Source organism: Eutrigla gurnardus (genome assembly GCF_963514095.1).
Source record: "Eutrigla gurnardus genome assembly, chromosome: 20".
Classification (NCBI taxonomy): domain Eukaryota; kingdom Metazoa; phylum Chordata; class Actinopteri; order Perciformes; family Triglidae; genus Eutrigla; species Eutrigla gurnardus.
Window position 1 is genome coordinate 159,365 of NC_139931.1, and position 22,677 is coordinate 182,041.

The 22,677-nt window shown below is 47.1% G+C and overlaps 1 protein-coding gene across 2 annotated transcripts; it reads right to left on the reverse strand.

Annotated features, from left to right (window-relative positions):
- Positions 1-1,845: 1,845 nt before the first annotated feature.
- slc1a9 (solute carrier family 1 member 9) lies at positions 1,846-17,815 on the reverse strand. 2 transcript variants are annotated; one of them, XM_084037404.1, is made up of 11 exons: positions 17,670-17,815; positions 15,469-15,618; positions 14,572-14,724; positions 14,157-14,410; positions 12,754-12,859; positions 12,555-12,681; positions 10,335-10,568; positions 9,468-9,662; positions 5,151-5,285; positions 4,625-5,066; positions 1,846-3,445 (listed from the first exon to the last, which is right to left on the reverse strand). In XM_084037404.1, the coding sequence occupies exons 2-11, from the start codon at positions 15,611-15,613 to the stop codon at positions 3,263-3,265; spliced, it is 1,974 nt and encodes a 657-aa protein (XP_083893530.1). In that variant the 5' UTR covers positions 15,614-15,618; positions 17,670-17,815; the 3' UTR covers positions 1,846-3,262. The 2 variants fall into 2 exon arrangements, with proteins under 2 accessions (XP_083893530.1, XP_083893531.1); XM_084037405.1 differs by having other exon boundaries at positions 17,674-17,762.
- Positions 17,816-22,677: the final 4,862 nt, after the last annotated feature.

Sequence of the window (22,677 nt, forward strand, 5' to 3'; positions counted from 1 at the left end):
CGGCGTCACGGAGTCGAATATAGTCTGAAAAATCTACGGAGTTTGGAAATGTGTGTCTGGAATTGTAAAAAAGTAAGAAGTGCAGGAAGCCGGATTTGAGTCCATCGTACGGCACAGGAAGTGGAGTTGATGGCGGCCAATAGGGAATGTTGTAGACCACATGGATGTGGTCTGCATATATCCTGAGGACACATGAGGGCCTTGTGTATGTATATATCTAATATGTGTGTTACTTTATTTAATAAAGATCACATTTATACCACTCAGATTTGTAAATTCTGGTGCAGGATGTGAACCGTGTGTTCGAGTGTCAACAACGTGATCAAAGTATCATCAGAGGATGAAGCCGCCGGCGGCTGCACATCTCACTTCCTGTACACACACACACACACACACACACACACACACACACACAGTGCTCTGCATGTGATGAGTGATCCTGCCTCTAGATGTCAGACTGGGTTTTAAAACCAGGACCAGGTCTGCTGGGTCACCTACAGTCAGCGGACCCGAAAAATCTTCCCTCTCAGAGTGATCATGTTCATTCAGACCACATGATCCACAAGATCCACATGATCCACAAGATCAACAAGATCCACATGATCAACATGACTTACGTTATCTTGTTTTCATTCCACGTTGCTCCGTCACCTCACAGCGAGCCAACATACACATGTTTAGACGTATTAGAATATATGATTATCATCATATGAGTCTATAATAAACCGCGTAGACAAAATACAGACTCAGACCCCATCGAACCCATTAAAACCATATTTGTTGGATGTCACAACATAAAACTACGTAGTAAAGTTGAGAAGGTGGTTGACCTTAACCGTGGTCACCGTGGTGAAAGTCCCATCACACACTTTATACCACGTTAGTTGCTCTGACTCTAAAGCTTATGATTTAGTTATAAATCAGTCATTCTTTATCATTAATAGGGTCTATTAACCATCGGTTCACCAAAAGTAGTGGAAAGTAGTTTGTCGTAAGCTATCACAGACAATAAAAAAAAATGTCCAAATGTCCAGTTGGAGACGTTTTTTTTGTCATTTTAGATTAGAATTTAGTTTAATAGTTTATTTATCCCACGAAAAAAGGTGTTTTTTCATGAAAAAAGGTGTTTTTTCATGAAAAAGGTGTTTTTCGTGACTAATTTCTTTTGAGTTCCAGTTACTAAAAACTGAATTAATTACATAAACAAAGTAACATAATTCAACTAAATACTGAAGAATTTGCGTTGAGCTGAAGTGAATATCACACGCACACACACCCGTGCTCTCCATGGCGATGGTGATGATTAAAGCTATGACCCCCCCCCCCCCCCCCCCCCCCCCCCCCCCCAGTGATCTCCTCAGACAAACGGGAATTTCAGAAACATTTCTCCAGATTTACTTCGACCTGCTGCAGCTTTGCCACCTGACTCTCCTCTCTGACGCGCAGCGACCTAAAGCCAACGTCAGCGCTGGTTGCAATTACCCACAATGCCCTTATGCTGTCTGGGAAGAACGAAAAGGATTGACGTCTTTCTGGCCATCTGCCACCCTCCCATCCCTCTGTCTCCCTCTGTCTCTCGCTCTCCTCTGAGAGGATTAATTGTGTTGGTATCTCCGTGTGTCTTTGTCTCATCAGCGGCGACTCTAAGCGCGACCTCGTGTGTCTGTTGCAACTTCCCCGTCCAGTAATATCTTTGTCCCCAAACCCTGACGTGTGTCCCCCTTTCCTCCACAAATCCCCTCCGCAGATTGAATTTAAGCAGAAAAAAAAACACACACACAAAAGAAATCAGCAGTTATTTTAAATAAATCTCTAAGATTTTTTATTACGTACAATATACACACGAGCTGGAACCTGTGGAGTCGAGACTCAGCAGTTAAGAATGATAAACAAGAGTAAAACTAGTCAAATTTACAACATACAACAAAATTAAAACAAGCATTTTGCCTAATTATTATTACTCTTCATTTCAGACACCAGACCACAAACGAAAAATACAAACCATAGATGATATAGATGATATAGACAATATAGACATCGAGATGAGAGGGGGGGAGTGAAGAGTGATGCAAGCTAGAGAATTATAAAAAATAATAACGTCTGCTCGGTTGTTATTTAACAGGAATAGTTCTGGGAGTTTGGGAGTTAAATGAGAAGATGGACACGACGCAAGATATGATGCCACAGCCAGCAGCTAGCTCGGCCATCTTATTTTGTTTGTTTATGTATAAAAAGGACAAACTGTGACACAACATGAGATATGAAGCTACAGCAAGCAGCTAGCTTAGCTTAGCATAAAGACTTGAAACGGGGGAAGCAGCTAGCTCGGCTCGGCCATCTTATTTTGTTTGTTTATGTATAAAAAGGACAAACTGTGACACAACATGAGATATGAAGCTACAGCTAGCAGCTAGCTCAGCTTAGCATAAAGACTTAAAACGGGGGAAGCAGATAGCTCGGCTCAGCCATTTTATTTTGTTTGTTTAAGTATAAAAAGGACAAACTGTGACACAACGTGAGATATGAAGCTACAGCTAGCAGCTAGGTTAGCTTAGCTTAGCATAAAGACTTGAAACGGGGGAAGCAGCTAGCTCGGCTCAGACCTCTTATTTTGTTTAAGTATAAAAAGGACAAATTGTGGCCTCGTTTCTCGACTGGGACCAGTAGACAGGAAACCAGTGGTGACTTCAGGAACCTGACAGGAAACAGTTGTGCACATGACGTGCTATAAAATAGTTTTAACATGTGAAGTAGTGAGCTTTAAAGGTGCTGCCAGACATGAGCAGTCGCATCTATGTTTTCATCTCACTCCCATTCTCAGAATGTGAAACTATCCCTTTAAGTTTCATAATTTTCTTCACTTCTGCCAGGGGAACATAAAGAGAAGGAGCTGAGCAAAAGGTAAAAGATCAACTAATAAAACTGGTAGGTTGTGAGTTAAGAGGCTGGTAAACACCGAGATACTTTTTCTCATCGACTCACAATTTCTTTTTCAAGGGAGTTCAGACACACGGGAGTGTTTTTTTAAACTTTGGTCGTGAAATGACAGATGAAGACAGCGATGAGTAAACGAGGGGAACAACTCTCCATTTAAGCTCCAAACCAAAGAGTCTCACATTGTGAGCTGATCGATCACCTAGCAACAGTTCTTGTTAATCAGTGGACTCAGAATACGTCTAAGAGAAATCCACGTGGACTTCGAGGAGCCGCGAAACGGAAACTACATCGATGGAGGAGCTTTGTTTCGGTGGTAAAGATCCCGTTACGGCAGGTCGCTCGGCGGCATTGCGTGCCTCCGGTCGTAAGCAGTGTCATCGCTCTCCTCGCCGTCACTCACTTCACCCAGAACCCCGCCTCGCTCCTCCTCCTCCTCCGTCTCGCTCTCCCGCCTCAGACGCTCCCGTTCCCGGTCCCGCTCTCTGTAGGCGCGAGGCATCGTAGGAATCTGAGGGCAAAGGCACGCCGTGAGAATGTGGAGCTCGTACGACTAAAGTCAGAGAATTTACTTGTGCTGAACAAACCAGTGAGATTTGATCATTTTTAAGGACAGAGAAGTGAATCGTCGACGTATCTCCGATAGATGACCGACTCTGGTGCTACATGTTAGCTACAACACGCCATGTTAGCTACAACGCTCCATCTTAGCTACAATACTTCACGTTAGCTACAATGCTTCCAGTTAGCTACAACGCTTATTAGCTACAACGCTTCACGTTAGCTACAATGCTTGTTAGCGACAACACTCCATGTTAGCTTGAATCAATCAAATCATCCATCCATCCATTGTCTTCCGCTTATCCTGTATTTAGGGTCACAGGGGGCTGGAGCCGATCCCAGCTGTCATTGGGCGAAGACAGGGTTCACCTGGACAGGTAACCAGTCTATCACAGGGAGACATGTAGAGACAGACAGGTAACCAGTCTATCACAGGGCCGACATGTAGAGACAGACAGGTAACCAGTCTATCACAGGGAGACATGTAGAGACAGACAGGTAACCAGTCTATCACAGGGCTGACATGTAGAGACAGACAACCATTCACGCTCACATTCACACCTACGGGACATTTAGAGTCACCAATGAACCTATCCCCATCCTGCATGTCTTTGGACTGTGGGAGGAAGCCGGAGAACCCGGAGAGAACCCACGCTTACACAGGGAGAACATGCAAACTCCACACAGAAGGAACCTGGACCCGACCTGGGAATCGAACCCGCGACCCTCTTGCAGTGACCACCGTGCAGCCCTCAATCAAATCAAATTAGATGAAATCAACTAATCGAGGGCTCGCCGACCCATCGGTTCCTGTCCATAGACTAAGAGTTCCTCCTGTGGAGGCCGGTTCCTACTTTGTTGCGGTAAAATGCTACTAAACGTACAATAAAAAGTGTGAGATTTGGAACGCAGTGACACAAACAAGTTTAAAAGGCTGCTGTGTTTCTGAGGATGATTCTCCAGACCAGGTACGTAGTCCTGAAACGTGGCGACCCCCTGAAATGGGACTGGAACGCTCAACAGACTGGGTACAGACTTGGAGGATACGCTGATGATTCGTGGTGCATCTCTGCAGGGCAAACTGAAAGTATGAACGTGTGAGTGTAGTTTCCTGTGGCGTCGGGGTTACCTGGTTGTCATGGCTGGGCAGGGCGCAGTAGCCGGCCTCCGTCCGGCGGAGGAGGCGTGGGGAGTGGGTACGGAACGGCCGGGGGGAGTGGGAGTGGGAGCAGACGGAGCGCGGGGAGGGGGAGCGGATGGAGTGCGGTGACGGAGATCGGACAGAGCGGGACGGCGAGTAGGTGATGGACTGGGACTGGGAGAGGATGTGGCCATGGTGGTTTTGTTTGGGGGGGCGAGGGGAGCGGGGGGGCAGCTCCGGCGGTCTGAGGGGGTCCATCAGGTCCATCTCTGTGAGGAGCGGCGGCGGCGGGATGAAGTCCAGCTCCTCCGGCTGGAGCATTTGCATTTCCGCCGCGTCGATCTCGGCGAGCTCGGCCTTGGACAGGTGGTCCACGATGCCGGCGCCGAATGAGTCGCCCACCACGTTGATGGAGGTGCGCATCCTGTCCCTGGGGGGGGCACAAACAGGATCAGGGTCAAAGGGTCACACACACACTCTCATACACCTCCAAGCTTTCAGACGGCGGACTCACAGCAGCCAGTCGACGGCGATGAGCAGGCTGATGTCCTGCGTGGGCAGACCCACTGCCGTCAGGATCAGCAGCATGGTGACCAGTCCGGCACTGGGAATACTGGCAGCTCCGACACTGGCCAGCGTGGCCGTCAGACTGGGGGAGGAACAGGGAGGCAACATTTACAGAAAGGTCCTGATGGAGGCTCCAAGCCAGACATGCTGTTAACCTTCAGATTTAATTCAATGTTTAAATCTCCAAAACGATGGATAACATTTTTGTTCTTGCTTTATATTCACTGACTTTCCCTGATTTAAAAGGTAAAACATAAATTAACATGATGATATGTTTTTCTGTACACACTTAAATGGACACATTTACAAAAGAATGTGTTAACTTCCAATTGTATATTCTGGGTATATATAAAGGGGCGGGGGGGGGGGGGGGGGGGGGGGTTATTAAATGGGTTATTCAGGTTAACCACAAAGAAGAATGAAGGACCTGAAGCATGCAATTATTTTGATTAAAATATTTTTCTGGAGGTTTGAATTGCTGGAGGTCAACTGAAGGACAACACATGTCAATATGAGGGTTAAATATGCAAAAAAAAAAATCTTATAATATCTTAATATGCTGGAGAATTCCCATAAGTAAAATGAATCAGCTCCTCGTAGTCGGACGCAGATAAACTGCAGTTTATATATCATGTCTGTCCACAATCTCATCACTTCATCATTTTAATCATTAGACTAGATTTGTGTGTGAAATCATCCTATTTAGCATTTCAGTTCATGCTAACGAGTTCATCCTTAGAGTCTGAGTGGATGTTTTGCAGTAAATTATTAATTTCTCTGGAGGTGTTCCTGAGGAATCGCGTTGCAGATGGACGGACAGACGGAAGGACGGACAAGCTGCAAACATGACGCCCCCAGAAGCGTCTGTTGTGAACCATTAAAAAAGAGCGGCGAGGCGTTTGTTGAGGAAACCCTGAGTTCATTTGGAGCCCCGATGGCAGCCGGCGATGCTGAGGAGAAGCAGGATATTTATTTCGGTCATTAAAGCTGACACTTAAGTTGCAAGAGGCTGAGAGGCGCTGCTCTACGACCGCGGCTCGTAACTCCACCTCGCCTGCAAACTTTTGTTAGGTGCTACATTTGAACCCTCCACAGAGAAGGCAGAGGGCAGATATGAGTGCGTGAGACGAGATCGTTGGCCGATAGTTCGTAATAAGAAAACCAAAAAAAACCCAAACCAGACGCAGTCGAGTCGTTCAACGAGGTGAAGAAGGAAGAGGAGGTACGCACTTTATTGATCCCCGAGGGGGAAATTCAATTATTTCACTCTCTGAAACACACACACAAACCGGACGTAAACACATGCATTAATGGAGAAGATCTCAGAGTGAGGGGGCTGCCATAGGTTCGATTCCTGCCGCAGTCGCCCCCTGACAGAGTTTAACACGTCATTAAACACTCAAACAGAAATGGAGAATAACGACCTCTCACCAGCCGCCTTCACCGTCAGCTGATTGTCGGCCAATAAACACGATCAACTGGTCCGAGGCCCTGAAGGCATCAGATCCCACTTCACCTGAAGAATCCACCAGCTGATCTTTGTGTTGTGGTCTAGATATTTGGGTCGATGGATAAAATGAGTCTAAAACCACTAAAGAGTGTGTCAAATTATAACTTTATATTCAAAATGCCATTTCCACACCTGTGTTTTCAATACAGGATCTCCAGCTCATATTTCTTGTTTTCAAAGTCTAATCCTTGCAAATGTTCCAGCGTTATTGTTAAGGTTTAGAAGCGGGATGATAACCGGCTATAGGGATTCCTAGAGGGTTAACGTTGATTTATGGAAGGGTTACTTTAACATGACATAATGTGACATCAGAATAATGATTCTGAGACACAAGAAAAAGATGTGAAGGTGTAAGTCAGAAACACAACGTTGGAGCAATAGATTGATATCATTACCAATATCATCTTAGAATATCAGAATATTGTAATATGGTTAAGTATCATCTTTGTTTTAAAAGTTGTATTACAGTAAAGACTCTTCTAGCTGTTATTTGCTTAGTCATGATATCCACATTACTGATGATTATTTATCAAAACCAATGAGCTGCCTCACATATCGTCCTCGTGATGTTTGATTCTCTCCATATCATCCCTAAAGCACCTGTCAATCAGCAGGTAAGCCCCGCCCCCTAAAGCATCCCCTGCTTCCTGGTCTGGTGGACTCTAAATGGACCTGTCAATCAGCAGGTAAGCCCCGCCCCCTAAAGCATCCCCTGCTTTCTGGTCTGGTGGACTCTAAATGGACCATAATGTACTAAATGAACATCATGCTGGATTGAAGAAGACTTGAAGCTAGAGATTGAGACCATAAACTCATGTTTACAATGTTTACTGAGATAATACAAGAGAGAAGTTTCAGTTTGCAATCAGAGTGTATCGCCCCCTGGTGGACAGCAGAGAGAACGCAGGTGGTTTAACTTCTCGGTTTTCTTGGACTTCTGGGACGCTGGAGTTGGGCCCTCTGGTTCTGAGCTCACGTTCTCTTTTATCTCTCGAGGTCAAACACAGTATTTTTGCCTCAATGAGGTGTTCATTGTGTCTAAAATAATTGTCAGAGCATGGAAACTTTATCGCAAACAGTTATGATGCTTTGATTGTTTCCATCCTTCTACCATCTGGAAGAATCCTCAGACTTCCACTAGATACAAAAGGTTTGTACGTAGTGCCCGATGTTTTACGTGAACTAAATGCATTCAAATGAAGTTATTGATGTGCCCGTTTAGCACGAAGACTCATGTAACAAACGGATATTTACACAAGTTCCTTTCACCACATAGTTCGTGCGACGTTGGTATGAAAGTGGTATGTAAAGAAGAAAAAAAATGTCCAAACAAAAAAACCCAAATCTCTTGATGTTGCCTGCCTTCTTTTATGTTCCCAGCTTTAAATCTTTACTGCTCGCAGGAACATGACATGTTTGCAATTAGAGGAATTATCAGTTGTTCATGCGGGTCCCAGATGTGACTTCAGGCCTGTTTCCTGTGCGACGTTCATCTGCTCTCTACATGTCAATCCTTCCCTGACCGACTGCAGCGCTAATCATCACCAACACATGGATCTTATTACCAGAATGATTCAAGGAGAGCGTGGCGGTGCAGGAGGCCTCGGAGGCCCTGCAGGATCTCTCCGTGGAGTCCAGCAGCGAGCCCGCCCCCTCAGAAACCCCAAACCCTTCTTCCATCCCAGCAGCTGACAACTGAGGAAACGTCTTCACGGGCCGGCAACCAGAAATAAAACATCCACACACCCAGACGAACAGAACAAGAGCGGACTGGCAGCGAGACAGCCAGACGAGGACTGGTCATGCAGGAGATAAAAAATCAGATTTATCATCGACCCCCGAGGCCACCTCAAAGGCAGCAAGACGCTCACGCATACGAGGAAGGTTTCCCTCCACAGCGGGTCATCGTTCTTTTGTTTTGATATCCCATCAAAACAATTTTCATGTTTGAAAATGTGATTTTGGGAGGAATTTGGTGGCAAACGGCTGCAGATGAAAAGACGCAGAATAACCAGGTTCAAAGTGCTGAGTGTCATTTGTAACCCGAGTCTGGTCCGAATCAGACCCGATGGTTTCTGCTGCAGCCTCAGAGACGGGACATCGTCGGGGCGACGGGGGTCACGTGGAACTTGTTTTGTGTTGGAACGCACCGACGTTGTAATGCAACGTTTAAAAGCAACATCCTTTCGATGTGATGCCACTTAGTTGCATTAAGTTAAACAGATGTTTGATGGTTCTAACTAAATCCATATTTCCATGTAAACTGTACAAAAAAAAGGTACTAATATTGTCATAACAGTCACATTGTTCACTAGCAAAAATGAATAAATCCAAAATAAACAATCTGTGGTGAATGACAAGTTGTTTTACTTCAGGCAAAATCCATTCTGTGTTTAACATTCAAATAAGCTGCTTTATTTTGGCGGGTCATTTTGAAGGTGGGGGGTGTATACAGAATATGATGACATCACGAGGGTTACTGGTGATGTCATCAGGGTCCATAATGTTGTAGAAAGCACTAAGAGCTGAGACCAGAGTGGAAGACGGCTGAATGCTAAACCTGGGAGTTAAACTTCTTTTTATCTTTTTGTTTCCTTTGTTGGAGACAATGTAGCATTTTCAGGGAAAGAGACGTCCTTTTGGATTTAGAGACGCATCATCATCACGTCTTCTTCTCCTGAAGGGCTCCAGCCTCGTAGTTCTGAACCGAGGACTGAAGCATCGCCGTGTGAACATTGAACCACGTGTTCTTACCTGACGGTGATGATCTGTCCCGTGTCCAGCGCGATGTCGTTCATCTGGGCAATGAAGATGGCGGCCACGGCCTCGTACAGCGCCGTGCCGTCCATGTTGATGGTGGCGCCGATGGGCAGCACGAAGCGAGTCACGCGCTTATCGATCTTCAGGTTTTCCTCTAGGCAGCGGAAGGTGACGGGCAGCGTTCCTGCACTGAGAGGAGAAGAAACGCGTTAAAAGGAAGAGTGTCTGCTGAAGGATATCAGATAGGTAGACAGGTGGTGAACAACAGACGTGTGGAGGTGAGGATGGAGGGGAGGGGGGAGGGGAGGCGGGAGAGAACCAAAAAAACAAATGTGGAAATGTGAGTCGGCCGACAGCCTCCTCCTGACAGCTGGCGTGGGCCGCTGCTACAATCCTCCAGCATGTGAATTAAAGGAATCTGATGCCTGGCCCTGCTAAGCTCGGGTCATAATGTAATTAGAGAAAACGTTGATAGGATTACCCATATTCACTAAAGCCTCAGTAATGTGCCAAAATGACAGTTGGTTTTCAGTTGGCGATGCAGAGACTCCCGGGCCGGGCCGAGCCGGGCCGGGATACAGAGACTAATCCACGGGATCTGTCCGACATGGACTTGTCCACGAGAGCCGGGCGCTTACACACATTTGGCTCCGGGTTTAAATAGTGACATTTTTCTTGGTTGCCTTCAGCCGTTTCAGATTTAACCTGAAATAGCTGGAAAGCGAGAGGCAGGCCGCGGCGATCAATCACAGGGAAGAAGGGCAGCTGCTCGAGGAAAAGATGTAAAAGAAACATGTGACACACATGTGTTAAGAAACGCGAGACACACACACACACACACACACACACAGCCGGTCCTACCTGCTGGCCGTGCCCAGAGCCGTGATCCAGGCCTGGAAGATCCCGTGGTAGAACGTGAACGGGCTTTTTCTGGTGATGGCGAAGAATATGGCGGGCAGGATCAGGCCGCCGTGGATCATCAGGCCCACGATGACCGTCACCATGTACATGCCCAGCTGCCGGGCAACCACCTCCAGGTCCCCGATGGCGGCGATCTTCCCCGAAATCAGGGAGGCGATGCCGATCGGAGAGTACCTGAACGCACGGGGATGTTTACATTAGAATACTAATAATCAGAATAAAAATAATCAGACAGGTGTTATTCACAAATACATTCAGCATATTATAATATAAATACCAAGAAAAGCAGCGAATATTCACATTCAGGAAGCTGGAACAATGAAAAATGAGTCATTTTTGCTTGAAAAAGGATTTTCACAAGTCAATTGTAAAGATAGTTCTGGATGATTTTTCCTGTCGATCATTTAATCAACGTTTTCATTTAAAATGAATCCTTAGGTCCTAAATCATCTGGCATTCATGCTCAAACTTGAAAAGGCCATCAAAAAATACAAATAAATAAATGGATCAATCAATCAAAACAAATATTCTCACCATATAAACTTCAGGCTTTAGCAGATCATTTTCTGATTGTTCTTGAAGCTAAAATGATGAAAATGATCATTAATGGCGGTCCTAGAGACTGAGAGAGGGATGCATTCACCAGTTTAAGTCGAGTTAAGTTATTATATTGCGTGAGACGTCAGGCCAACACCTCGTTCATCTCAATCCACCGTCAAAGGGACGCTCGGCTCCAAGAGGACGTGACACATTCCTGGATCTCTGGTTTCCAGCGTCGGAGGGCAGTTGTTGCCTTCTGGGAAAACTCAATGAATTAAAGCCGTGTTCCCCTTGAAGCTCATTTCTCCTGCTGCGAGTCAAGGCGGCGGCCGGCGGCGGCCGGCGGCGGCCGGCGGCGGTGGCAGGTGGCCGGCTGCTCTCAGGTCAGCTGTGCTGCTCTCAGGTCAGCGCTGCTCTCAGGTCAGCTGTGCTGCTCTCAGGTCAGCGCTGCTCTCAGGTCAGCTGTGTGCTGCTCTCAGGTCAGCGCTGCTCTCAGGTCAGCTGTGTGCTGCTCTCAGGTCAGCGCTGCTCTCAGGTCAACTGTGCTGCTCTCAGGTCAGCGCTGCTCTCAGGTCAGCTGTGCTGCTCTCAGGTCAGCTGTGTGCTGCTCTCAGGTCAGCGCTGCTCTCAGGTCAACTGTGCTGCTCTCAGGTCAGCGCTGCTCTCAGGTCAGCTGTGCTGCTCTCAGGTCAGTGCTGCTCTCAGGTCAGCTGCGTGCTGCTCTCAGGTCAGCTGTGCTGCTCTCAGGTCAGCACTGCTCTCAGGTCAGCACTGCTCTCAGGTCAGCTGCGTGCTGCTCTCAGGTCAGCACTGCTCTCAGGTCAGCTGCGTGCTGCTCTCAGGTCAGCTGCGTGCTGCTCTCAGGTCAGCGCTGCTCTCAGGTCAGCACTGCTCTCAGGTCAGTGCTGCTCTCAGGTCAGCTGTGCTGCCTGGCATCCCCTGACAGTTGTTTGGTGGAGCGTGGCGTGCATGTGATGTGATGGATGTGTGATACGTGTTATTGTATACACTGTACTCTGTGTTGGCGAGCTCCATGGGCCCGTGAGTAATCTGTTTATACAGTGGAGTGATACGAACAAGGACACGATTCCTTTGGTGTCCAGCTGCACATGCAGACGACAACACAAGCATCCCTGCTGTTTCTCCTCACCCCGCTCCTTCCACCCCTTCCTGCCCTCCGAGTGCGACTAGTTTGGGGTCCTGCGAAGCCTCAAGGCAGGACGTCTTTCCACCCCCCCCCCCCCGCATCTGCTTTCCAAGTGGCTCCTCTGCAGTCGGATCCATTACCCTTTGGAGATCTTCCACCCGGCTCGGCCCTGGGCCCTGGCTCCTGCTACTCCCGGAAATCCGAGGAATCCAGCATGTGCCAGGGAAACCCTCTCTCTGTCTTCTCTCCCTCCGTTCCCATCTGTCCTCGTCCTTCACTCCCTTTTCCCTCCCTTCAGTCCTCGATGGCGTTTCCCACAATAACGTCTGTCTCGCCGTATCCATCATCACTGTCACCTCCGTGTGTGGCATCGCCCAGGACGCCGAAGCAATGCAGAACCAAAACACACATGTTGAGCATGCCTGCACACAAACACACACAGTGGGGGGGGGGGGGGGGGGGGGGGCACTGACCACATGATCATTGAAACCATCGTCATGATGATCTCGTTGAGAATGTTGAAGAAGTCGCACATGACCTTCCCTCGCACGCCCATCCGGCTCATGCAGATCCCGAAGGCGATGAAGAAGCCGATCAAGCCTGAAGGAAGGATAGGAAGCGTCATTATGATATGATATATATATGAAAATATACCACGTGTCTGTGTCTCACCGAGGACGTTCATCCCCCATTTGTACTCCAGCTTCTTCCGGCTCACGATGACGGCCTCCGTCTGGTTCGGTGCTGCGACCGACACCGTCTTCAGCACCGTCTGAACCTGCAGGCACATTCACGCTCATCAACGTCCAACTCAGCCAGAAAACTAGAAAACCATGATGTTTACAACGTTTGTACGTGAGAGAGAGAGAAAACAAAAAGCTTGGCAGTGGCACAACACACCCAGATTCTTTGTTTAAACAGAAAAAGGCAAGAAAACAGGGAACAAGAGATTCTCACATGATGACAACAAAGGGAAATAAAACAGAAAAGAAAGGGGGAGACAAAAAGGTTGAAAGGAGGACGAGTCCTTCCTGCAAAAGCAATTGTGTCTTTTATGACTTCAATGAATCCCTGATGAGTCCAAACAAAAGAAGCAGTAAAACAGAGAGAGAGAGAGAGAGAGAGACCACAGGCAGAAGCAGAGAGCCTATAAGCTGGTGCTCCAGCATTTCTTCCTGTCCACCAGCAGATGCCTCGCCGCCGTAAATAAAGATGTAGCATTACAGATGTAAAGAGATTAGAAGGGCTGACCCTGGACCAGTCCTTCTAATCATTCAGACACACACACGCAGACACGACGGCGAGGTCACACCATGATTGAGACATGGATTATCGGTTTCAAAATGACCAGCTTGGATAAACGGTGGTCTCGTCAAACCCTCAAACCGTTCCTGTAACCGAGGATTCACATTCTTCTGGTTATTTCTATCATTTCCTTTCCATTTAACCTGAGCCTGACAGATTTGACCTAACAGCTCTGCTTGTATTCACATTAACTCTTTAACTGAACTTCAAAGGCCACACATCTGCACCTTTGGTCTTTTTTTGGTTCCTTTTGTGGTCAAAACCCTTGGTGGTGATTCATCCCGACACATGGAGAAAACATTGTGTCTGGAGGAAGTAGTCGTTCTCCAGAGAAGCAGTTAACAGCTCTTTCATTGAGTCAGAGCGCTCAGTTCATACCTTGTATTCTGCAGGTCCACGTGAAACAAGTTTAATGCCACTTTAGAATATCAGGATGTGTAAAGAAGAGAAATAGCAAAGATTGGGGAAAAGTCTGAATAATAAAAACATATTCTTGGAAATGACATCACGTGATCTTCATCAGCAGAGTTTAGTGGGTTGTCATGGAGATGCTCACAAAGTCTCTAAATAGACCTTCAGCTGGGGTTGTTTTGTCCACTAAATACACTTAGATTGATGCAGATTTCTGAAATGATATAAAGCCTAACACCCCTGGAGTCACGCTGGACCGGCACTGAACCCGTCCTTCATCCCATTTCTGTTACTGTTGAATAAAGTGTAATATGACCGATATATAGGTTATTATATTATATATGATAGGCCGAGGCTACCTGTTGGAAGCAGGACTGCACCAGGTTCTCGGGGAAGAGGTTTCGGAGCAGGTCCAGGAAGGCGTCCAGACTGCTGACCTCCTGGTTCTTCGGGGCCGAGCTGGAGCTGCCTCCCCTCAGTTTGGGGTTCCCCGGGTGGATCCCCAACACCAGGATGACCCCGAGGATGGCAGCGATGATGGTGGTGCTCATGTAGTACACCATGGCTCTGCTGCCCATCCTCCCACTGGACCGGGCGTCCAGACCGGCCAGCCCTGAAACAGACCGAAGACCCTCAGCTCTAGAGATGCCTCACATTTAAGTTTGTTAGTTTAGTTCACTCAAAGTTCGGTCATTCTGTAGAGGGATCTCAGAGACCCGGTCTAGCTGCATGCTACCTGTCTGTCTACACTAGCGTGTGTGTGCAGTGAGACACCTGTGATGAGGCTGGAGATGATCAGAGGCAGGATGAGCATCTTCAGCATCCTCATGAGGATCTCTCCAGGGAAAGACACCATCGTGAGGGCGGCTGGGTCCTTCACCATCATGTACCGCAGCAGCATCCCGACCACCGCTCCCATGACAACACCTGAGGAGGGGAGGGGAGGAGGGGAGGGGCGAGGGAAAGATGGGAGGGGGTGGGAGGAAAGGAGAGGAAAAGAGGAGATGGTAGGGGAGGAAAGCAAAGGGGAAAAGAGAGGAGGGGAGAAGAAAAGAGGGAAGGAGAAGAGTGGAGGAAAGGAGAGGAGAAGAAAAGAGGGACGGAAGGGAAGGAAATGACAGGATTAGGTGGGAGGAGAGAAGAGGGAGGGAAAAGAAGGGAGAAAACAAATAATGTTGATTTAAATATTGTGAGATTCATGTATTTGGATCAAATAACTTAAGTATCAATTGTGACGTAAAATAAGTTAATATAACTGCTACTGTTGTGCTCTTGGTTAATGTAAAGTTAATGAAAATTAATTAAATATCAGATATGTTGTAAAGCCCCCTGTTCATGGACATGTCAGACTAATGAGAACCATCTCCTGGAATGTAAACAGCTTTAAATGTGGGTTTTAATCTGGGAGACAAATGGCCGCCAAAAATAGCCCACGTGGCTTTTTATTTCTGACGATGCAGAAACATAGCAGTGTTTAGCGAGGCGGAGTCAAGCCGAAGACGTCTGGAGGGAGAACCGTCACAGAGCCTGTACGTCTAGTCAGGTGATCATATTCACTGCAGCACAAATATTGATGAACAAATAAAACAAATGAAGTGTAACCAAAAACTCAGCTGAGATGTAGTTAAACTCATGTAATAACAGCCGGACGGAGATCCCCGGCCCTCGTACCCATGACGGTGAGGCCCAGCAGCAGGTTGTGCGTGTTGCGGCTGCAGTGACCCGCATCTTTATACCCGACGTCCGTGTTGTCATCTCGCTGGCTCTCCTCCTTCTTGTTGGCGTTGGACTGGTTGGCTGTCGACTGGTTTGTCATCCTGCCTGTTGGGAGACGGCGGGAGGGGGAGACCAGGGTTTTTTTTACCCGCTGGGAGCAAACACACATGCTTCAACATCATCCATCACACACGCCGGCCTGCACAGCGTTCGGTGTTGCTGAATGATGCACCCTCTGGCTTCTCGAACCGATTCATCAGATGTGAAGACTCGGGATTGTTTATGGACTTATCTTAACAAAGCATTCGTCTCCACGGGGCGAGAGAGGACTCGCATTGCTGCCATTCTGGCTCTGCTCTTAAAGGAGGGGGGGACACCTACCACTCAGTCACACAACAGGAATGTCCTCTCAGCGTTCAGAGGGAGGCTCAGCTGGCTGCAGGCAACCCAAACACAGCGGCGACGGCTGAACATGAAGAAACAACTTTGAGAGATGTAATCTGTAAACTGTCCTCTAAATGGAAACGCTCTACGCTCCACGGTGCTGCTGATTAAAGGAAGAGATACGGCGGATGATGAGTGGGCTAAAAGGATGAGTGCGTTAGGGGCCGTGAGACGTGGCCCTCGGCCGGCTGACCCTCTGAGACTGGCAGGTCTGAGTAGAAAGTGGCTTATTGGGTGAATCCATACAACCAGTGGTCCGTCACATGGTGCCAATGGACCCAAGAAGACTTTTCCCCATAGACTTACATTGAAAAAAGAGACATCTGTCAATCAGCAGATATATATATACATATAATATATATATATATATATGTTTAGGTAAATCAACTTCCCAATACCAAAACTTAAATAGCCCTGAATTAAATCATTAAGTCGTAAAAGTTGCTGAATCCAGTGTTATTGTCTGGGTGAAAGGAAACATTAGTGTACTTTTTGGGCCCTTGGATCACCAGAAGATCACCGGAAGATCCCCCTAAGATCCCTGGAAGATCACCAGGTGATTTTATCTGAATTTATATTCGGGAAGTCAAATTTATCCAGTTCTCTTTACACATCCATAGTACTTAGGAATAAAGGTGCTTTGAGCTAAATGCTAACGTCAGGATGCTAATTTGGCCACGGTGCTAACTGCTGGTAACTAATGTGCTAACGTGCTAACATTTATCAGAGGCGGAGCTGAATTTGATCCACAAAACACAGAACTGATGAATTCAAAATGTGTGCTGATGATGGCGCTAGAGGAAAAATCAGGGAATCAAGATATTCATGTTCATCCCGAGGAGGATGTGAACGTTTGTACCATCTTAACCCATCCAATCGTTTCCGGAGAAGAGAAGCTTTTGTCCTGCTGGTGGCGCTACAGGAAATAAAATAAAGGCTTCAGTGAAATCATATGGAGTCATCCTCTTGGTTTTATGGCGATCCAATCGCTTTTGAGATACTGCACTAAAAAACATAAATTCCATGGTCAACAAGTCTGAAGTGACCTCTGGCAATCATGAATATTTGCACAAAAACAGCCTCCCATCTGATAGTGGTTGAGAGATCTGATGAGTCTGGAGCCGAGTGGTGGGCTGTCTGCCGCCACGCTAGAAAGGATAATCTGGCTCTGATGGAATTCAAGTGTCGGTCCGGATGTAATTCAGCGGGATGAACAATCAGAAAAGGATGCAGCTAAATACGGAAACAGGTGTACAACCTGTGTAGAAGTCCACATCCATCATGTTTGCACCCTAAAGCCACGTTGCTTTGCGTTGGCAAACAGCCAGCAGCTAATAAACTGTTAATAATCATCCGTCAAAGTCTACTTTAGCTCCTGTGTGTCAACACGCCATCGTCGAGGAGGCCAATCACATTTTCCCTCCAAGGCAAAGTCATCGGAGTCAACCGAATGTGTCCGACTGTCCAATAAGACGGCAGGTTGCTGCTCAGCAGAGACCCCACCGTCAACATTAATCCTATATAAACACATCTTGAGAGCAGCGTTTCACGCCAAATCCCCGTCACGAGTTTGAATGTCACATTTACAAATAGTCTGACTCTGTGAGACAATTGCAATCAGACTGATTATAATCCATCAACTGAGCGGATGGTGTTTTCTCTGCAGCAGCAGGGACACAGTTGGAAAGTACAGTAGACAAAAAAAACCTTACCTACTAGTCGGTTTCAGCTCTCACGCTTTCACCTCCACCCTCCGGCCATACCGCTGCCCCCTTTCTAGTCTCTGGTCCGGGCACAAAGTCGGATTGCCAGCGTGATCTGAAATAGTATATTTCGGGGGCGGAGAGTGTCCCTCCTAGGTCTCTATTGCAAACATATAATCCTCAGTGTGTGTGGAGTATCGAGGAGGGAGGGGGGAGGAGGGTTTTCCACTGTTAGAGTCTTCACAAATCCTCTTTTCAATCCTTAGGTCATTCTTAGCATCATCATTGTTTGGTAACATCAGCCGACACATACGCTCCAGTTGCATAGCTGTCGAAGAGGGTGGGACGGGGGGATCTTCACCTCAGACCTTTTATTGAACCCATTAACCAGGTGGGAAGATCATGGTTTGTGATTTTTAAAATCACTAAAAAGGGATTAGACCCCTTTCTCTGAAGGTTGTTGAGCTCCTGTAAACATGTCGGGCAAATGAGATCCCAAAGAACCTCGTGAACCAACGTTGAAATCGAGGTCATCAAGCCGGGATAAAGGCTGGTTTGGGACAAACCTTTATTCTGCGGCCACATGTGCAAGAAAAGTTCATGAACTCCCCGATGTATTATCCATGTCGGGTTGGGTAGCTTAAAGTTATACCCACAACCACTGATAACGCGTTACCCATGACCCCCGCTGTTGTTGTTGTAGAAGTGTGATGGACCCTCCATTCCCCCTCCCCACATTAAAACGTTCCGTCAGCACTGTTAGCTGCTAGCAGCCATCTCTCGTGTTCAAAAGGCCATTTCTCCACACAATCGTCACTTTTTTCCCTAGATCGGGCCACAAACAGGATCCCTCGGCGTGTCTGGAGTACATTTGATACTAGTACCGTGTTACCAGGCCCCCCATGTACATGCATTAAATGGCAATTTAAGCCCCCCGGTCACATGGTGTCAGAGTCAGAATAAGGATGATTGTCGTCCTCTCTGGCAGTCAAAGCTGGATATTAAACCTTTGTTTCCTGAGCAGGTCAGATGGAGCCCTGAAATAATGAAGCAACAGCATGTGCTGTGCGAGTTATAAGCTGCAAGGACACACTCAAGGACCTGAAGCTGCTCTGCAAATCCGTCTTCCTTCCCCAACGGACAGATTACTTTTTTCCTGCTCCAGGAAATGTCAGAGCCGCCTTGAGACACGACGTAGCTGGCCTCGAGGAAGCGGCTCCTCCTGGACGGAAACTATTTACAGACTCTACATTTCTAATGTCTTGCCTGAAAAGTACAAACCAGAGTGCAGTTTATAGGAACGTGATCAGAGGAAGGACTAGCTAGAGAACGCCTGGCACATCACATTACAGGCCGGCATCACCAAATAAAAACACAGCAACCCAAGTCAGCGGGTTCACACCGTTGTGGTTCAGGCGGCTTACAGTAAATCCTGGATTTCATAGTAACATGACACAGGTATTCTACTCTGCCAGGTAGGCTGTGGACCAGGAGGCGCCCCCTTTGAAGGGAAGCCTGGTCTTTGAGAGGGAGCTTTGGAAACACATGTTGGGGCGATGAGAGCGGAAGGTAGACTTCAAAAGACAGAAAGTGACTTTCTAAGTGTAGTGGACCGGATAGAAATCAGGGTCCTGAATCTAAAAACCCTCCCAGTCCATCAGATGTGTGATGGTGACCTACGCGTTGCGTGCTAACATCACATCATCACAATCAGTCGTCCACACGCAGTAATGTACTTACGACACATCTTCTTAATCGTCATGGTTTCTAGGAAGGCCGATGACACAATGAGTTAATCTCCCAGAAGCTGTAAATGAGCCCGAGATGGCGAAGACGAAGGTGCAGCGTAACCATGAAGAGCAGCTCGCCGCTCACCTCGGTGCGGCTGTGGAAAGGCTCGGCAGCGTTAACCCCCCTCAACCATCCAACCAGGTCACCAGCCAATCGCTGATGTACATCCAAGAGATCAAACAGATGCACGTTGCCTATACATACACAGCCCCCCCCCCCCCTCTGATATTAACTTACAGTGCTTACAAGCTTCAACTGTGTTCTATCAGACAGCCATCAGCTTACAAGCCAACAGTTTCTCTTCATATGTGGAACATCGAAACATCAACATCCTGACTCCCTTGATTTTATTTATCCATGTTCTTATGTTATTATATTTACAGATCATCATTAAACTACTGGAACATGTAGATTCTAAATCAAGTGCATTGAAATGTATTGTCTACAGACATCTGTGTGTGTGTGTAACTGTGTGTCTCAGAGGATTATTTCCAAGGGTTGATTGTTTGGTGTGAGCTTTGCAAAGGGATCGAGATGTAATCCCCCCCCCCCCCCTCCATCCTCCCTGGTTCAGCAGAGGGAGATGAGGATGCTCACTGTACAACTCTACAACACACTCCTCACATATCAAACACACACATACAGCTCCACAGAAACTCCTGTCAGAAATCCATCCTCCTTAACCAACTATAACAGTATGCAAAATATGTATCATATTGAATGAATGCAGGAGCCAAACACAGTCACATATATAGTTGATATTACAGAATCAGGAATCGGACATGGTTGCTGAGTGTATTGTGGTTTACAGGGTTGGGTTCCTCTTGCAGGTTCACTATGAATCAGGTTGGTGAAATATTCTGATTCTAAATTATATCTCAGCAGATTTTGCTCTCATTCTATTAACAAAAAGGAGTAATGGTTCTTTAATATGATGTTAGAAGTACATTTAAGGCAATTCATTGAAGGTATCCGATGTATTGACTGGAAGCAGTAGATTTCTTGGTTCTGCTTGTTTGCTGTGCATTACGGCGATAACGGCCGACAGGAAGTAATATCATACAAGGATGTTAGATCACTAATATGCAGCAGTAATCTCTCCTCACACACACACACACACACACACACACACATATAAACATATAAGTAAGTCCTTCAACATATTCACAGCTGCCATCAAACACGTGTGTGATGATGCCTGGCTCAGCAGCTCGGCGGCAGGACGGTTAAACACCGTGTTTTTAACCCTCTCAGTGAAGGTCAGAGTCAATCAGATGTGGACGCCACTGCGTCCATCCGCACCTCAGTACCGGGTCAGCACCCTGGACCCGGGTCAGTACGTAGGTCAGCAACTGGGTCAGTACCCTGGACCCGGGTCAGTACGCTGGACCCAGGTCAGTACGCAGGTCAGTACCCTGGACCCGGATCAGCACCCAGGTCAGCACGCTGGACCCAAATAAAATACAATAGCTGGAGATGCCTTCAGGGGAAAATAGTTTTTCAGTATTAAAATGCCCAAAATAATGAATTTACACTGAAAAAGCAGCAAATCATCACATTTGAGAAGCTGGAAACATCGTTTTTTGACTGAAAGGTGTTATTATTTTTGCGCTGAGCAGCTGATTGGTTAATTGACTACACATTTCATGGATGATAAAGTGACTTGTGTGCCAGCGGGAAGCAGCCAGCAGCTGTCAGAGAGCAGCTCTGTGAGTGTGTGTGATTGGGTGAACACGGAGTGTGAGTGAGAGAAAACATGAGCTTGTGTGTGTGTGATTTACTCCACATCTGTGTGTTTCCACACATGTCAGGCTCTCTCTCTCTCTCTCTCTCTCTCAGACGATAATCGAATGTATTAATCTGTTGTTTTGAACTTCTTAAGCACAGACTGTCTATCACATCTGCTCTCTTCACCCTCGCAAAGCTCTGCTATTTATAAACTTTCTCCTCTCGCCCTCTTTCTTCCCTCTCTCTCTCTCTCTCCCTCTCTCTCCCCCTCTCTCTCTCAGCAGGACTGAATTTCACACAGCTCTGTACAGTAAATCCAACTTCTCATTTGGCCGACAGACGCCTTGGAAGCTCTTTAAAGCAGACTGAAACAATGCTGCTGTAACTCATCATACATATATATATATACATATATATACATATATATATATATACATATATATATATATATATATATATATATATATATATGTACTATATATATATGGGCTTACCTGCTGTGTGACGCTGTCTCCCATCTGACAAGAGGCATCGGGAGAGACCTGAGAGGAGGAGAGGAGGGATGTGGAGATGAAGAAGAGGGGACGGGAGGCAAAGTCAGTCTTTTGCGTCATCGGAGAAAATGTGCAGATTAATACAACAGCTTGGTGCTCTGAGCCCCCCACTCCCCCCTCCCCAAATCCCCCCCCCCCCATCACGGGTCTCTTTGCCTTAAATGAACCGTTGGTTGTGAGTGATGGAAAGATGATTTAGGAGATAATTTGTGTGCAGGAAGCATCCTCTCAATGGGAGGGGGGGTCATGATGATTATCCTCCCTTCCACAGGAGGACGCTATGACTCTGCACTGAGGTGGAGCCATCTGCACAGTAGCCTCCCTCTGAGGGATCCTTGACCAGATATCAGTGTCAGTCGTGGGTGGAGCTGCTACATACTCTGCATACAAGGGTGAAAGCGGGTGACACTTCATCAACACTCAGAAATAAAGTCAGATAGAAGCGGAGGAGCTTCGGGGGTTTGTCCTCCATAGCGGTGAAGAATGTGGCCCCGTGATGGGGCTTTAAGAGCCGGGGTGGGGGCATCCTGATTTACGAGCGGAGCGTCTCAGCTGTCAAACAGGACATGGCTCCGCCGCCATCGGACAGCCACCACTCTGCTGACGCCTTAAATCCCAAACTTCCCATCTGGTTGCCTCAGGCCGCAGATCTGTTGGGTCTCATTCTCAATTAATCTATTAAACCACTAGTCCATGTTTGTCCTGCTGAGTGCCTCAATCCAGATGTTTGGATCTGGATCTGAGTCCTCCAGGAGATTCATCCTCTCTCTCTCGTCCTTTGTTTCCTTTTCTTGACTTTTGCCTTTTGTGCGTTTGTGCAGGCCGTCCTCCTCCTTTCAGGCTCCTTTATAGCAGAGAATGTTTGGCTCAGGTCTCATACCTTAAAGCTGCTGCTCCTCCCAAATCCATGTTCTTCATATACGTTTACAAAAATGTCCTGATTG

Excerpts from the sequence above, each read along its gene's own strand:
- slc1a9 (XM_084037404.1), bottom strand. The coding sequence starts at position 15,613 with ATGACAAACCAGTCGACAGCCAACCAGTCCAACGCCAACAAGAAGGAG. Across the intron at positions 9,663-10,334 it reads GCTCTGGGCACGGCCAGCAG|TGCAGGAACGCTGCCCGTCA; the intron begins GTAGGACCGGCT and ends TTCTCCTCTCAG. Across the intron at positions 5,286-9,467 it reads GGACAGATCATCACCGTCAG|TCTGACGGCCACGCTGGCCA; the intron begins GTAAGAACACGT and ends TTCCTCCCCCAG.